Source organism: Diutina rugosa (genome assembly GCF_008704595.1).
Source record: "Diutina rugosa strain CBS 613 chromosome Unknown scaffold5_size317247, whole genome shotgun sequence".
Lineage (NCBI taxonomy): Eukaryota > Fungi > Ascomycota > Pichiomycetes > Serinales > Debaryomycetaceae > Diutina > Diutina rugosa.
Window position 1 is genome coordinate 24493 of NW_022995213.1, and position 17222 is coordinate 41714.

At 51.6% G+C, this 17222-nt stretch overlaps 7 protein-coding genes across 7 annotated transcripts; 4 read left to right on the forward strand and 3 right to left on the reverse strand. All coding sequences in view use genetic code 12, as the record gives it.

The window, feature by feature from the left end:
- Positions 1–636: 636 nt before the first annotated feature.
- On the reverse strand, positions 637–1686 carry DUG3 (glutamine amidotransferase subunit; the record flags this gene model as incomplete). The annotated part of the gene is made up of 1 exon (XM_034158619.1): positions 637–1686. The coding sequence occupies one exon, from the start codon at positions 1684–1686 to the stop codon at positions 637–639; it is 1050 nt and encodes a 349-aa protein (XP_034009465.1).
- A 1679-nt stretch (positions 1687–3365) lies between these two features.
- Positions 3366–4250, forward strand: DIURU_005618 (uncharacterized protein; the record flags this gene model as incomplete). Its single annotated transcript, XM_034158620.1, has 1 exon — positions 3366–4250. One exon carries the CDS (start codon positions 3366–3368, stop codon positions 4248–4250), a length of 885 nt encoding a protein of 294 aa, XP_034009466.1.
- Positions 4251–4965: 715 nt separating this feature from the next.
- Positions 4966–6882, forward strand: UTP4 (Utp4p; the record flags this gene model as incomplete). Its single annotated transcript, XM_034158621.1, has 1 exon — positions 4966–6882. The coding sequence occupies one exon, from the start codon at positions 4966–4968 to the stop codon at positions 6880–6882; it is 1917 nt and encodes a 638-aa protein (XP_034009467.1).
- Positions 6883–7260: 378 nt separating this feature from the next.
- Positions 7261–8235, reverse strand: GTR1 (Rag GTPase; the record flags this gene model as incomplete). Its single annotated transcript, XM_034158623.1, has 1 exon — positions 7261–8235. The coding sequence occupies one exon, from the start codon at positions 8233–8235 to the stop codon at positions 7261–7263; it is 975 nt and encodes a 324-aa protein (XP_034009468.1).
- A 2223-nt stretch (positions 8236–10458) lies between these two features.
- Positions 10459–11658, forward strand: DIURU_005621 (uncharacterized protein; the record flags this gene model as incomplete). Its single annotated transcript, XM_034158624.1, has 1 exon — positions 10459–11658. The coding sequence occupies one exon, from the start codon at positions 10459–10461 to the stop codon at positions 11656–11658; it is 1200 nt and encodes a 399-aa protein (XP_034009469.1).
- A 1731-nt stretch (positions 11659–13389) lies between these two features.
- On the forward strand, positions 13390–14829 carry DIURU_005622 (uncharacterized protein; the record flags this gene model as incomplete). Its single annotated transcript, XM_034158625.1, has 1 exon — positions 13390–14829. One exon carries the CDS (start codon positions 13390–13392, stop codon positions 14827–14829), a length of 1440 nt encoding a protein of 479 aa, XP_034009470.1.
- Positions 14830–15644: 815 nt separating this feature from the next.
- Positions 15645–17216, reverse strand: DCR1 (ribonuclease III; the record flags this gene model as incomplete). The annotated part of the gene is made up of 1 exon (XM_034158626.1): positions 15645–17216. The coding sequence occupies one exon, from the start codon at positions 17214–17216 to the stop codon at positions 15645–15647; it is 1572 nt and encodes a 523-aa protein (XP_034009471.1).
- Positions 17217–17222: the final 6 nt, after the last annotated feature.

A 17222-nucleotide genomic window follows, 5' to 3' on the forward strand; every position in this document is an offset into this window, starting at 1 on the left:
TGCTGTTCAAACAAGCCTTGTACAAGTCAATCATGAATGGATTGAGACCAACGCAGCATGCACTTGCGTTGAGACAAACAGTAATCAAACATAAGTGTTATTTCTGGATTTGTCAAGTTGATATGAGATGCTTTGACCAAAACTTCGTTTGACCAAAAGTTTGTTTGACCAAAACTTTGTTTGAAGTTGCGAGATTGAATCAAAATCAATGACCTCTCGGGCGCCTTGCAAACTTGAACCCTTATAAAACTGAACGAAAACTACGGTCATTGTTTTACACGATCAAACATCATCCGCTGTATCTCTTGGCAAGTGGATTTTTTTTGTATGATGCACTTTGACAATAAGATCAATCGCAGATCACTATTATTTCAAACCAGGACAATAAGCAATTCGCCAAGTTGTCTTGAGTCAATTTCGGTCAATTCAATTGCAAAATGTCTTCTGAACCTGCTCCATTTGCCTGCTGTCAAACTCCTGTACTTTTTTGTCCGCTGCGGTATTGTGCTACTGACCACGCAAGATCGTATTATGTATGTATATTTCAAGCCACCGTCATGCTAGCGAAGGATTTATTATGAAATGCCTATTATGTATGATGTGTAATGGGGGTATCCAGTAGCCCCCAGATGCTTTCTAATTGGATGCCACTTCGACGCGGCTACCTTTTCTTCCCTCAAGCTCCAAAGGAGGCACTCCGTCGTCATCTTGAGGCTCGTCTTCTTTGGTAGGCACACCTCCCATAAGCCCCTTGGACATGGCAAAATCCAGCGACCGCTCCAGCTCGTTGTAGAACTCGTCCTTGATCGGGTACATGAGCACGGTATTATTCTTAGTGATGGTGATGATGGTGTTGGTGGGGACGCAGATCCAGTCGCCGCGTTCGAACGTGAGGGGCTCCAGAGCCACAAAGATCACGTCCTGACTGCGGTTGAGGCGTTCCATCTTGAAATGGCCTGGCTCGTATTCAAAGAAGCGAGACCCCGTGGAGAAGTGGAGCGACGCCGCTTCTTCAGTAGACGAAGTGATGTAGCGACACACCACTACCGCTTCCCCGTCGGTAACCGCAAGATTAAGTAATGAAGGTTCCTTAGTCACTGCCACTTGCCATTGTTTGACCAACTCGATGGTTTGAAGCATCGCCTGTTTAAGCACTTTATGGGTCACTTCAAGGTTGACATCATCGGGATTATACCCCATTTTGTCCAAGGTATCGAGGAAAAGAGCGAAAATACACTCAGAGTCGGTAGACCCTTGGATAAACATGAAAAAGCGATCATCGATGTGGTTGACAAGTTGTCGCTTAATCTTCTCAAAACCGGAAATGCCACCGTTGTGCATGAACATAATCTTGCCATAAGCGAAAGGGTGGCAATTAGTTTCCGCTAACACGCCGTGGGTCAGTGCACGAACGTGACCAAAAACCAATGTCAGTTCCGTCAGTTGGGACAAGTTGTTGAGATTCACATTATTCCAAGCAGGAGTAATCGCTTTAAATAAACACGGAGCCTGTTCGCCGGTAGTGGTATAGTAGCCGACACCGAAGCCGTCGCCGTTTATGGGGTTTCTCATATCGAGGCGGAGCCGCAGATCAAACAGCTGGTTGATGATGGAGTGGGCGGGCTTGGTGAGCAAGTCGGAGAGCACGGTGGGCTCCCGGCCCTTGAATATCATGAAACGACACATGATTTGTCGGTTAGCTAATGGTGTCGGTTTCCTGAGATGGCGTGTAGTAGTAGCCTCACCGTGACTGTGGAGAGATAAGGCCACGTGACTTGAGATCATTCAAGGCGAGGCGACAGCTGACTAGGTAAACCAAAGAGGCAGTGACACCAATAGAAACCGACTTCGTCTATTTTTGGAATTAGGTTGGTGGCATCGGACCATTGGGAATGTAGGCTGGCAGGGGTGAGTGGTTGGGAGCCGGGCAAGGGGGTGAAGTGTCGTATTGCCCTATATTGTACGCAGGGACCATCGGAGGAATACGGACGGGGATGAGGAATGTGGAATATGATGGCTTGGCACAGTATATAGAATTATTTTGAGACATTGGAGGCGACAGCTGGCGGAATTGTCAGACGTCTATGTCCGTCGCGGCCACCGACATCGGTAATTGACAGCATCCACAACATTGGCTTCAGTTACGCTAGTATTCGCCACTAGCTGATCTATATAGGTGCCGATTATGATTGTTGTTTAGATTGCTTATGGTTTATAGCAATAGTCGGGTTAAATTTCACCCAGCAACATCTGGCCATTTAGCCTCACTAACCTTATATTGGGTACGAGTCACAGGATTAGGTTGGGAGGATATTTGGTGGGTGGTGTGGGGCTCTTGATCTAATACCACAAACACGGAATCACTGGAGTCACTGGTGAGCGTAGTGCCGGTGATATTCCGATTGGCAAAAGTAGTCTCTGTCTTTACGATGGGAGCAAAGCATGGCGTCTCCGTTCGAACACGAGCAATTGGGTCAAATAGCGTCGAGCCATGTTAGGAATTCTCCTCAGGGTTCTTCAACGTATTCGTCGATCCGGTGGTAGCTGGAAGTTGTATACCCCAATTTGGTGTACATTGTTCGGGATTGTACCAAACTTGATACTGCAAGTAGCGACTGCAGAAAGGCTGATTCGAGTGGATCAAGTAATGGACATTTTACGTCAATACTCGGTTGAGAGACAATCTATAGTACACAATTAGGTAGTCCAACATCGTGAAAATCTATCATAAAGAGCCTAGTCAGTTCAGTTTCCTCCGTGACTAGAGATGTTCACAGCGTCACCGCAATCTTTCCTCAACGGTAACGTGCACCTAGCACCATCACATGAATCACTACCCACTATAATTGCTTGGATCGTCGATTAGTGTGGGGAGGCGCGCTCTTGTGACTGGCGATAATACCCCACCGATCTCGGCTGATCCCTCAAATTGGCAGTAGCCGTGTGCCAATATTACAGCGTTTTGAGACAAAACTATGAAATTATAGCATTTAAACCAACTCTACAGAGTCATCTAGGTCAATTTCTGGAATGCCACCCTCATTTGACTCGCTTTAATCCGTCCCATTGTTTGTCAGGACTCGCTTAGCGGGGTGCCCCGCGACAATCACAAGCGCGCTCGCAGTGGCACACAACAATCACCCTCACCATGGCAGACTCAATCGGTAAGAAACAGCGATAACAGACCAATTTTGGCTTGAATGTGAGTACTAACAGCAGACCGGGTGTTCTTCAAGGCGATTCTGACGATCAGGGCCCTCCTGAGCCGGCTGAATTACGGCACGTTGCCCCGCCCCCCAGCGGAGAACCGCATCAAACTCTACGGATTATACAAGCAGGCGACCGAGGGCGACGTCGACGGCGTCATGCCTCGTCCCGTGGGGTTCACCGCTGAGGACGAAGGCGCCAAGAAGAAGTGGGACGCGTGGAAACGGGAGCTGGGGGTGCTGAAGACCGAGGCCAAGCGGCGGTATATCGCCTACTTGATCGAGACGATGAAAGTGTATGCGCTGGGAACGCCGGAAGCGCGTGAGCTATTGGCAGAATTAGAGTTTCTTTGGGATCAGATCAAAGACCTTCCCGATGAGGAACTAGTGGTGCTGGCGCCTCACCACGACTACCCGTTGCCGCCGCGGCTGCCGCTGTTCTCTCAGTACCTGGGAGGCACCAATTCGGTGTACCGCAACAATTTGCAGAGGATATACTCGCACCTGCGGCGGCTGATCGCTCTGGACGACCGTGGGTTTGGTGGCTCGCTAGTGGCGCCCCTGGTGTACCACCTGGCGCTCTCCCACGCCCAGCAACAAGCGCAACAACAGCAACAGCTTCAACAACCACCCCAGCAGACCATCGAGGAGTTCCGCAATTGGCAGCGGGAGATGAACGTGGTGGTGAATAAGCTTACGAGGGAATACGTCCACCAGCGGCGCCACCTGGTGCTGAGCGGGAGGGGAACCCCCGAGGATGAAGTCGATGCCTATACCATCTTGAGACAGCGGTTACGGCGGTGGGCACGCATGCTTGCCGGCTACGGGTGGCGTTTACTCAAGAGCTTCTCCCTCTCCGTGTTGGCAGTATTATTTGTGGTGTGGTGCTTAAAGAAGAACGTCCACGTCAAGCGCACGGTGGTGCTGCTGTCCGAGGGTGGGCGTCGCCATAAGGAGTTGGTGATCAACATGGTGGTGCTGGACGAGAACAAGTGGTTCTTGCGGTTGTTGCGGTTCATGAACGCGTTCGTCGGGTTTGTCTAGGTGTCTAGGAAGAAGGTAGAGGGGGGTTTGTCTAGTCGGCTGGCCGTCGCCCCCAGTAGAATAAACAAACAATAGAAGGTTTGATAACGCGAGCGATTTTAAGCTCTTGTTTGTCCTCTATATGCCACGAGCCTATGTGTATCTTGATGGGTCTTTGCTTTCATCTACCAAACTCATATTCCTAATCAATTACAGTTTGCTAGTCACTTCGTGACGAAATTGACAATTACTGTAATAGTGGATATGGCACCAACAAATGGTCTTCTAACAGATGTCTCCTCAAATTTTTCAAACACGTATGGCTAGTATAGGTAATATCAAACTGATGGTAAACTTTTTGTACCTAAATCACCGTTGTAAATAACCACGACTTCATGCATATAGGCACTGTCTCTCAAGCCGACCACCTTATCACTGATAAAATAGCCTAAGATTGTACTATCCAAACTACTGGCATCCATTTTGATCGCTATGGTCCAAGGATCTGGCAACCTTTCAAGCTCATCTCATAGTTTTGGGGTACACTTACAACTCCCACAAATTCTATTGCTAGTGACAATTTATCAGAATTTAAACTAATTTCTTCAGAATCTGAAACAGATTTGCTCCTTCTTCCGTTTCATAAAGTTGCAGTTTCCTTTGTTCATTAGAGTTGTCGTTTCCCTTACTGTGGTCGTCTACAGGTGCGGCGCGCGCGATGGCATCTCATCACACCATGGACGTGCACCGGTGCCGGTTTGTCGACTATACCCCGGCGACGATCCTTCTGAGTTGTTTCACCGACGATGGCCGCTACGTTGTGGGTCGGTCCAACGGCCAGCTCGAGGTGTGGGACCCCACCCACTGGACCCACTTGGTAACCATCCCGGGGACGGCGTCGCTGTCAGTCGAAGGCATCTGCTCCGCCGACGGGCGTATATTCACCGTTGGGGGCTCGACCATGGTCACCGAATGGGACTTGGACACGTGGCGACCGAAGCTGAACTACGACTGCAACGCCGGCGTCGTGTGGTGCGTCGACGCCAACCCCAGCGGCACCCACCTTGCCGCCGGCTGTGACGACGGTTCCGTCGTAATCATGCTGATTGAAGGCGGGGTCGTCGAGTACCAGCTGATCTTACAACGCCAGGACCTGAGGGTGATGCTGATCAAGTGGATTGACGATAATGTCGTGATTGGTGGGTGTGCCGATGGCCGTATTCGCCTGTGGCTGGTGAACGAAAGAGGGCGAATGCTTGCGACGATGAGGGTGGATAAGCTGAAGACGGAACTGACACTCGTGTGGCTGTTGGCGGTGATCCCGGGGGGTTCGCAGTTTGTGCTGGGGGACTCTACGGGCCAGGTCAAGTTCTGGGACGTGAAGACACTGACGCTTTTACAGAGTTTCTCGCCTCATGACGCCGATGTGTTGGCGCTTGCCGTCAGTAGCGATGGCACCAAGGTATTCTCTGCTGGGGTTGACCGAAAGATCCACCAGTTCACGCTTGTCGAGCTGAAAAAGCTGCTGAAATGGGCCCACTCGTTTAACCGGTTGCTCCACGCTAACGACGTGCGTACTTTAGCCATCTTTGACGATTGGTTGGTGCTGGGAGGCATCGAGCGGCTGATTGTGGTGCTGCTGGTGCTGGAGTTCTTGGACGGCGAGTATAAGAAGTTTACCGTGGACCAGCAGATAAGCAATACCTTCACCTATAAGAACTTTGTCGGGTTGTTCAGTGACCAGTTCGTCAAAGTATGGCGCGTGGAGAATCTGACCCCGCAATTGGTGGCGAAACTCATCATCAACGCCGAAGAGAATGTCACGTCTGTCGACATGTCCGACGACTATATCGCCGTCGCCACCATTAACGCCATCAAGGTGTTTGCCATTGTTGACGCTGGAGCCAAATTGGAGGTGACCAAGGTGAAAGACGCCCAGTTTGAAGAGATCAACCCGGGGGCTAAGTTTGTGAGATGGGTGGGCTCGAAGCTCGTGGCCATCACTGCTGAGGAAGAGATCTACCGCTTCTCCATCACTGCCGACTCCATCCTGCTTGATACCGAATTGGAAACCCTAGGGCTGAGGCTGACACTGAGACAGGTGGCGGTGCTGCCTGACTCGTCGTCGGTGGTCATTCTCCGCCACAACGGCGACTTGGAAGTGTACCACGAGAACTCAGGCCGCCGGCTCACCAAGATCTCCGGGGGCTGTCAGATGACATTCACCGGCGACGACCGTTTAGCCGTCTACAGCGATAGCGCCTCGATCAAGGAAGTGTTCGTCCAGGGACTGCAATTGCTTACCCCGTGGCTGAATGCCCACCAAAAGATGCCGGCCCGGTTTGTGCTGTTGGCCCACGACGCCCCCGTCGAGGGGTGTTTCTACCTCGACTCCAAGCTCTGGGTGTACGGGACGCTGTGGTTGGCGTACTTCGACATGCTGCTGATGTCGCTGGCGCTGGGGAAGAAGCGGAGCCGCCAGGGGACCGAGGTGGCGGTGGACGCGCTGCTGGCGTCGTTCAGCGTCACCGAGAAGTACCGGCCCATCATCAAGGCGGCGCCGTTGCTGGCGCTGCTGATGGTGGTGGTCGAGCGCCCGTTGTTGCTGTTGCCCACCACCGAGGCGTACGCCCTCCCGAAGATCCAGCTTTGAGCAAATTAGAGAGTAATAGAACGAGTAATACATGGCATGGGAAGAAAGCAGAGGTTGGAATGTATTGGTATAGGTTGATGTGTCTCGTGATAATGTTTTTAGTTGGCACGACACATTGTGGTTCAGTGGCTACTGCTGATACTGCGTAGTTTGTCATCAACGTGGCGATGTACTTCCTGGCTAGTGTGAGCTCTTTGTGCCCAACACCACTGGTCAATGGCGTCGGGTCTCGTCAGGCCGATTGCTGTGGCTTTCAGTGCAGCCAGGTCCCGGTGACGATCTCGATAGTAACATTAGTTGAAGTCAATGTTGCCACCGATACTTCTTCTCGGTGGATTAACAACTGTGGCTCAAATTGGTACAAAATGTATAGGTCGCCTAGGCTTGCACAAGCTTATGTTTGGGTTCATCGACGGCTTTCTTGCCGTCGGACTTCTCAATCTCTTCAAACCATTTACGGGCCGCCTTGATATTATCAAGCACAAGGAAGTCTTGCAGCATGCCTGGCTTTTCCCTCAAGACAATCATCACCACCATATTATCGGTAAGCGCATCGAGATAGAAGTGGAGGTTATTTGAACCCCTAATCACCAAGTTGGCGAAAGTGGTGCGCAATTTCGTCACCAGCTGCTTATAGTTCTTGATGATATTGGAGATCTTTTCGAACCGTTTAGGGTCCAAGTCCGGGGTATTAGCCAGCGTCGACGAGATCACCAAGAACGTCGTCTTTTCAAAAAGAATCATCTCTTCGGCATCTAAGATGCGGTTAAACTTTAGGAGCAGCTGGTGGTACGTCAGCATGTTGGGGATCAACAGACACACGATCTGCGACCACGCCTTATACAACAGCTCGTCCCAGATCGACGTGGGGAACCCCTTAAGCTGGAATCGGTAAGGGTCGGCCGTCGCCTGTAGCTTCTCCATCATCATTTCAAACAACTCCTCGCGCTTATCGAGCTGGACCAAGTCCATCTTGTGCACCAACACAAATATTTTCGCCTGGGGACTGTATTTTTGGAGCATCGTCAACAGCTTGACGAAAGTATCGATATCCTTGTTGATCAGCTTCAGCTCGACGTCAAACACGTGGATGAGCACCTGGACCATCTTGAAGATGTGGTCCTGCTGCGAGCCGAAGTAGTTATCCATAAACACGTCCTGGCCGCCGCAATCCCAGAGGTTTAACGTCATATTGCCGAGGAAGCGGAGGTGGGAGTGTTCGACGTCGATGGTGGCGCCGAGGCGACGCGTATCAAAGGCCAGGTAGTTGGAGAAGATGATCAGCCGCATCGACAGCTTCCCCAGCCCCGAGCGGCCCATGAGAAGGAGCTTTTTGCGTGAGGAATTCGACATGGCGGGATAAGGGAGACGGGTTGTAGTTGGTTGGGTGTGCGGTTGGCGCGCGCTTCGTAATGGGGGTGTGCGGCTCCTGTGCGGCTTTCTCGGAGTAGTGCCGGCGCAGTGCGATAAAGTGTCGGAAGCAGTGTCGGAAGACGTCTTGTATGTACCGAAAGAAGGTTGATGAGCCAGAACATCTAGGCCACAAAACGCTCGACATTCCCCTATGCTAGTGCCGAGAAGGCTGGCTCGATTGCATTCCTTAGTGGTTTCGAGTATGTTGACTTCTTTTGGCTGAACAGCAAACAAACGGTTTGGGCAATATAAGAGCACACACCCCTGGGTTCGGCAATCGGGGGACCACCAGGGCTCACTCACACACTAAGAATCTCACCCAACGGGGACCCCTACCTGATTAGGTTAATGCAGTGCCCTTAGGTTGTCGAGACAATCTCTCGATAATTGCCGAAGATTTTACTTTTTCTTTTCATATTTTTTTCTGGAATGTTTTTTTGTCAAGGTTGTGATGGTAACTACAGGGGTCGATATTCCCAGAAAACGAAAAGTGTGCATCGGTGTCCGATGGTGAAGTACTCCAGATCCATCTTTCGATCTGCAGCGAAAGAAAGCAATGGACTCCTACCAGGGGAAGGAACGATTGCCGTAGCGGGCAACGCCGACCTGTGGCGAGGGTAATCTCCGTTTCATCGCAATAATATATTATTTGGGGGGGTTTGAAAAAGGCACCGAAAATGACGATGAAGGTGCCGCTGAAATTGGCAACTCATGACCAAATGGGAGTAAACTAGGATCACAAGTATCATGCATTGCTACCTTGCCTCAATCTCGAATAATACAATGGAACTCGTGTTCGATGTCGGCAATCTTAGGTTCAATTGAAGGGGCTTTGATGGCTCCGCCAAAACTAGCCCACAAAAACTACCACCACAAATTGAAGAATTTGGTGCTGGCTCATGCTGGCAGCCGCCTAGCCGTTACCTCCGCTGGCGATGCTCTCTCTCTGGGCTTCGCGTACATATGACACCGAAACAAGCACCTGAACCTAAATTATCGCGCGGGCACGTCAGAGCACGATGACGAGACACCAAGGGGCACCGGCAGCGATGCCGGGAGAGGTACGCACCCAGCGAGAGCAGTTCGACTCGACTCACACCCCCCAAAATATGTTGGGAAGCTAGATGACAGACAGGGCATACAATAAGAGTAAAAATGCTGACTTACAGGGTGTAACAAGGGGGAATGGGAAGCAATGCTTATCGATGCCTAAAGGGGAACCTTGATGCCAGGGCTGCTTCTTCGCTCGTTTGTCACCCCAGATGATGAGGTCTAGCTTGAGAATCGGGGCAGGTCGATACCAGAGAAGAAGGAATGTATGTGTGTGAGTCCCAGGGCTCGCCTACGAATATCCCCGTATTTTTTGACGTATCAAAGAGAACGCCAGGCAGTGCGACGCGGCGTAATAAAATACACGCTTTTCATGCAGGCCCGAACCAGGCGAGGCAGACGCCCCCCAGTTGCTTTTGTTCAAAGCCCAAATGCACAAAATATATCAACGGAACAGATGCCGGCACCTAGCCACCGCTTTTCTGTCGCCGGGAAAAAATTGAACACACCTCCCATTCAGCGCGCCCGCCCTCCGCCAGTCCTGTGGGGATGTCGCTGCTGCCATCGTTGCTGCTGCCCCCCCACCCGCCGTCGAGACAATCGTCAGGACAGCCGCCGAGACAGCGCCGGCGCCGCCGCTGCGATAAGCGCAGCCGCAACGGGTGCCTCACTTGCAAACGGCGACGAGTGAAATGCGATGAACATCGCCCCCGGTGCACCAACTGCTTGCGCCTCAACTTACCGTGCTCCTACGGGCTCGTGCTTCTTTGGGAGGACGAGGCGTTGGCTAAAGGCATCCTGTTTGGCCGGTCAAAGCTCAACAAGATGATCAGCCAACAGCTGCGTCGGCGCTATCTACTACCCAATGAACAGAGACAGCAGACATTGACGCAAGCAATTTGCTCCGACCCCAAGGTGGTGTGGGTGCGATCCACGGCGCCGTTCCCGTTTTTTATAAACGCCTTTGGCAGTGATTTCAACAAGATCTACGACTGTGAAACTATACCGAGCGCTGATAGCGCGGCGCGGGCGCCGGCGCTGGCGCCAATGGCGGCACCAGTAGTGGCGCTGGCCGACGAACAGAATTGGTTATTCAACCATTGGAGCCACACCATGGTTCCCAGATTTGTCATTACGGGCAGCGACGACCTGCAATTGAGGGCAATTACTCAATTAGCGCTTCAGCTGACATTGTTATTTACTGCAATCGTGGCCGTCGCCGCCAGCGACGTCGCCAGCGCCCAGGGCGCCCAAAATGCTTTTAATCTAGGGGCTAACCGCCGCCGCTACGCCGCCGTGGCGCTGACACTACACTCTCAAACGCTGACAATGCTACCAGAAATCATCAAACAGTACCAGGACCAAGCGGTGGCGCCGCACCAGTGGGACGACGTGGTGGCGACTCATATAGTGCTTGCGCTTGGCGACATTGGTAGTGGGCGCCCGGCGCAGTGGCTCGCGCACATTCACGACGCCCGCAGTCTACTTTTGCAGCCAGCAATAACCACTAACCCGACACTTATGGGTCGATTTCTCATTGAGGTTTTCGTAAACCACGAAGTGGCGTCGGTCAGTGCCTGGGAACCGCCCAAAAGGCGTGCCTCATCGGTCAATTTTTCAGTATCTGATTCATTGATTAATGATATGGGGCATCACTTAAATCCAGGAATACTGGCGGTATTCGGGACGCTGGCACGACTATTGCTGTTGATTCACCAAACTACCCGTTTAGCCCGTCAGTATGAAGCGATGGTACAACGCTCTAACCCTTCAGATAATGATTATGGTTGGGTGTCAAATGAGCGCCACGCCATTGAGGCCCAATTGGTACAGCTATACCAGTACCCTACAACCGATATGGGAGCCCAAGCCTTATCACAAGTATTTGAAGCGAAGCGGCTTGCTGCCATCGTCTACTTATTTGCTCGAGTCGACGTGGAATACTTTAATCTTCGCCATGACATCCCAGCAGAAATCGCACCACCTGAACTGCCTAAGGTGTACGCCGATAAGTTCCGCCAAGTGAAACAAGTCAGCTGTGCCGTGCTCGACATTGTTGCCCAGATTTCCGAGCCTACTCCCGCCCTTATATGGCCGCTTTTTGTCATCGGTGTGGTACTGGCTGATAGCGATGACCTCCGCTGGGGGATATTATACCAGCTTGATCGCATCGGAGGGAGCCGTCACCTGGCCCAAGTGGAACGAGTCATTCATATCCTTGAGCGGGTGTGGAACGAAACGGATTTGGACGCGGGGCTGGGGCGGTGGCTGGAGATTTTGGTGGGGAAAGGCCCTCCTCCCAGCTTGACGTGATTTCGAGGGATGACTTGTAAAAACACGAAACATACCGTATGATAATCGCTTACATTTTCCAACCCCATTGGCGCTGCTGCCTGGGGTCATTTATCCCATTTTGCATGATTCAGGTCGTGTTGATATCCATCGCCAGAAGGGGGGTCAACATCGTACCTGACGCACGCCGACGCCTGTATATGCCATATGGGCCTTCTTCGCCCGGATATTATGCGACACTGCACGTTAGCGAGCCTCGCCGTAATTAATATTATTGTCATTTGCCTTCGATGCCCCGCAGCGAGCATGCTGTGTAACTCCAGGGCTCGCCACCTGGGATGATAAATCAATCCCGGGTTTAACTCGTAGTGTGGGGAATACGCCAACAATAAAATCTGAACAAAAATTTGAGCATATCCATCAGATTCACCCAATCATCGCCTCCTACCGCTCGCTCAAGCTAGACTGCTTTCCAGTGATGCACAATCTTTTGCCTCACCTGATTCCGTCAAAGAACCTGTCACTCATATCTGTTTTGACGTGTTCCTCGGTGTTCCACCCCATCCCCCCCCGTGTGTATGGGATGTAGTCGACATCCCTGCACATTCCACGCCCCGAAATCCTGGGTTGCCCACCCTGTGGTCACGCTGACTTTGCCCGCGTGCATTCTACCACCCCCTCGTCTATGCCCGACTCCCGCCTGGAAATCGAGTGTCATTTCCTTAAATAACAAATAAAAAGGTCTACTTGACTTACTAACTGAGTGAGAGACGCTGTTATCGCTGTGACAGCGGTTGTCTAGACAACATGGGTACCGCCAATGCCGAGGGTCTAGACTGTCGCCGTCCACTAAAGCCATGTGGCTAATAATTCCGAAAACTTAAATCTGTCCTCAAGGGTATTGTTGCCGTTATATTGGTTGTCGGTCTGGTCTAGTGTGATGGAACAGGTTAAGGTGCTACGATGATGATCACTATAATTCTTTTCGAATTATCTTTCGGTTGTGTCATTTGGGAAACACGTTAAGGTCACTCATCCTAGAGGTCTAAGCCTCATCGGGTTTACCCATCTAGTTGACCCATCTGATCCTTCTCCTCGTGTGCTGAGTAAATCCCGTACGGCAATGGTCTACGCCAAGCTTCGCTCGGAGATATTCGAGGCCCCCGGTTTTGTGGCGTGTTTCTCTGCTAGTATGTTTTTGTCCCGTCGGCCAGCGATGCCGGGATCCTTCGCGGCGTCGGCACCAGCTGCCGCACGTTATCCGCTGGGCATCTTCCACGCTTTTCGTTCGGTGGCATGGGTCGTGTCCAAACCAACAAAATCACTAGCCAGACGTGTCCCTACCAAAAACACCCAGCGCCAGGGCGTGGCGGCACTGCCGCTCGCGATCGTTCGGTTGCTGCTGCCGCCTACCCCATATATCCCTGTTATCTCGCCAAATTATTCCCTTCCATGGCGCCGTATATCTCCATACGAACGATCTTGCTTCTACAACCCCGCTTAAACCCGCAAATCTCCCCCTCCCCCTTGCCACTGGCTCCCCCCAGTTTTCGGAGCTCGGAACTTCCTGGAAATCCCGTACCCGCCACCGCTTGGGCACTACACACTCCACTGTACACTCCATTGTCTATTGTTCACTGAAAAAAAACACGCGACCCCACTCCCGACACGTCTTCCGACGCGCTCGCACTTTTTCCCATATATCCCCCTACCAATTATTGTCCCGTGACTAATTTATCTGGTCTGTACACTATGTTGGTTACCAGAGTGCTCCAGGCGCTAGTGTTTGTGTACGGCGTGGTGGCGGTGCTGTACCGCGAGTTCCACTTGACTCCCGCCCGGGCGGGGGCGTGTGTGATGGTGGAGCTGGTGCTGAACGCCACGGCGCTCGAGTTGAATCTCCAGACACCCTACCTCCGCCCGCTTCCTTTGATCATTGGCGACTACCGCGACGGCATCAACGTGCCGCAATGGCCTAATTTGGACGAGTTCTACAACGATACCTACATTAAGGGCCTGTTGAACCGGTTGGTCGACTACTCGCCCGCCACTCAGGAATTCACGTTTAAACGCCGCCTGATGCCCGACCACTGGGTCACCGAGACATTCAACCAGAAATTGACCACTAATTTGACTGCCCCGGGTGTGTTTTGTCTCTACGTGCCGAAACTGCCGGAAAACCCTCCTTACCTCATTAGCGTGAAGGTAGTGGACGAACCGCTTGTCATAGAACTTCCTGGCCACTTGTACAACCACTTGGTGCTGATGGCGTTGCTGGTGGTGGCAATCACCATCTTTAAGCTCATTGGTGCCCCTACCCCCATTGCCAACGTTGTCGCTATTAACTTGATTGTAATGACAATGATTGCTGCAACTGAATACTTATGTCTCCAATTCCCCTTGGATACCTCAGGGTTACAGGAAATGCTTAGCGATTTCATCTACATTGTTGAAAATAATGAAGGCAACGTCATCTTGGCCTCGATCCCCTTGGCCTTGATTCTGGCGTACCTGGGCTTCCGCTGGTGGTTCCCCGCGACGTTCACCATCTACTTATCTGGTTGGGTGATGCGTGAAGTGGTGTTCGGCATGTTCCTCGCCATCCCTCAAGAGTTCCAAGTGAAGAAGATCTCCGTTAACGGTATCCCCTGGGACGTCGTCTACCAGCTGGTGGTGACGTTTGTCCGCTACGCCGACTCGGTTAAACCCTACCTCCACCGGGTCACCGATGCCAGCGCTACCGCTGCCGTGGTGTACTTTGCCCTCTCGATGTCGGCTATCGTCAACGGCACCATCGCCTTGGGCTTTGTCTGCTTGTGGAGATTGCGCAAGAAAACCAACGAGTTCCACGCCTGGCGCAAGTCGGTCAACGGCGCCATGCTCGTGTTCTTTGCCTACTACGTCGTGGGTAAGAAGATGCTCATGCAATTGCCGCAACTCGCCGGCCCTCTTTCGTTTGGCGGTGCTTCGGACTTTGCCGAAGTGCTTGTGTTAACCCCCATGATCCTCGCTGAACACCAGGTGGTTGAGACCGTGCTTGACTTCGTGGGAGTGCTCTTAGTGTGGGGTATTTGGTGGCTCCGCTCGCCTAAGGAAGAAGGCGAAGAGACCGATAAGAAGACGATTAAGGCCCCCACCAAGGCGAAGAAGGGCGACAAGAAGGGCAAGAAGGACACTAAGAAAACTCAGTAATCGCGGAAGGGTATGTGTTGCCTAAACCTTCTCCGTAGCACGCTTACCTTCTAAATAATACACACTTTATTAGATTAAGCAATGAAGCGTCAATCGCAGAATTATTAAAGCCCCTCACTATTCGAACAAAGTGCCAATTAATAGACCTAAAGGTGATCGGTTCCAGTCACCAGATCACTGTCATTCAAGGTAATTAGTTCAATTTGTGAATCGCATCATTTCAGTGTAGACCGTATGTATGGAGTACGTGGTAGCCACTTGCAGGTGCAATCGGTACATGTACAGGGCCTCCCCTGGAAGCGATGCGCAGGTTCCAACGCCGAGGAAACCGGGTAGACATTGATTTCGAAATTGTCACTACACTCTTGAATCCCATGATCCTAACAATTTAGCAGGAGTGTCCATTTACTATATATAGTCGAAAATTAAACAATCACGCACAAGTCGAAGAAACGGAAGTCCTTTTCGAGGGAATAGTTGTCCTTGGGGGTTTGGTTGTTGGATTGTTGTTGTTGAGCAGCCATTGTTGTGTAGTGTGGGTGTAAGAGAGCAGGGAATGTGCGTATATATGGTAATTTAGTGGGTTTACCTCTACTACTAAATTAGGCCGTGGCAATGGGAAGTGGTTGGAATGTCGTCCCTATCCAGCAGCGACAATCACCAAATGTACAACCTAGATCGCATACGAATATTATTGACTTTCCTCCTTATCAAATGGATGAAAAATTTCGCTATCTTATTAAACGTACTTAGACTCCAAAACTTATTAATTTCGTTTATGCTCTCTATGCTCTGTAAATGCTAATGCTGGGTCATCACTTGCTCTCGTAGTCCTCACCGAAAAGGGCCACCATCGCCGGACGGTTGGCCGTGAGCGCCATCGCCGCCCGCGTCATCGCCTTCTTCCGCAGGTCCGCCCGCCCCTTCAGCAACATGTGGTCGCCGACGTACAAGTGGGCCTCGTAGTCCAGCTTCAGGTGCTCGGTCATGCGGTAGATCGGGGTCTCGTTGAACTGGCGGCCACAGAGCCCGTAGAGCTCGTTCTTGGTCTGGTTACGGAGTTTGAGGGAGTCGTCGCCGTTGGGAACGGGGAATAGACTCCAGTCGACGGCGTCAAAGTTTCCTGACGCCGTCACCTGTTTCTTGGTCAGGATTTGCGTCACCAGCGGTTCCTGTTCGAGGCGCAACTTGTAGTACTTCTCAATGACGTCAGTGCGCTTCAACGCCTCCATCGCCGCTCGGAGACCAGCGTTCTTCTGGTTATTGGCTTCACCAACACCAACAACTTCACCGCCAAGACGACACTCAACGACAAACGGCTCCGAAGTGCCGTTACCCTTAGCAATCACTTTATACTCGGGGTGGGCCAGTGCCAGCCCCACTAACGAATAGAGCACCAGCTTGGCGTCCTTATTGATCTCGGCGTGTTCGAGCCCCCGCTCCATTTCTTGTAATTTCGGTTCATATAACTGATGGACCCATTGTCTCACCGGGTCCATGTTCGGGTAGTGGGTCACCGTTAACGCACCGACATAGGCCTCAAAGATATCGGCATAGGCCTTTTGAGCACCTGACTCAATCACAGCACGGTCAAGGTTCAGTTTGAGTAGGTCAGGAAACCCGTAGAGCTTCAGGAACTCGGTAAGGGTTTTGTTACAAATGAGTTCCGAGCGCCGTTGCGACAATTGACCTTCAGAAAGATCAGGAAACCGCTCGTAAAGCATCACCGTCACGATGTTATTGATGATGGAATCACCCAAAAATTCTAGCCGCTCGTTATGGAGTTTTAAGAGCTCGACAGCTGAAAGGTAGAACTTATCCAGAACACTCGATTTATGGGTGAACACCTGCTGATAGAGTTTTGTATCAGGGATAGGAGGTAACAGAGGTGCCCCTTTAACCACTCTCGGCTTAGCCACCTCACCAGATCGGCTAGAAACTTCTTTGGTATCATTTAGAGCATTAGTCATGATCTCATCATCACCGATGATATCCTGCCAATCCTCCTTATTGGTGTTACTCTTGACTAGATTATCAACCAATTTAGCCACAGTATCATTGGTTTTAGCAGCGTGGACAAAGCGATGCCCTAGCTTGACGAGGTCATCTCCGGCATCGGGGAGGCTAGTTTGAGCCAAAAGGAACTCCAACAGCTTCTGGATGGTGCGCATATGGTACTCGACCTGTCTCAGATTGACATTATCGTTTAATTCGCCGGTAGCGCCGTTGGTGATGGCGTTAGGACGGGTCTTTCTCAGCCCCACTTCGGTAGCGGCTGACGGCCGTTTGCGGGTCTTATGGTGGCCGGGTAGCTTGGCCGCAGTAGCCTGAGGATCGTCCAGGGAGGCTATCGCCGATAGCGACAGGACAAAGTCATCGGCGTCCATGGATCC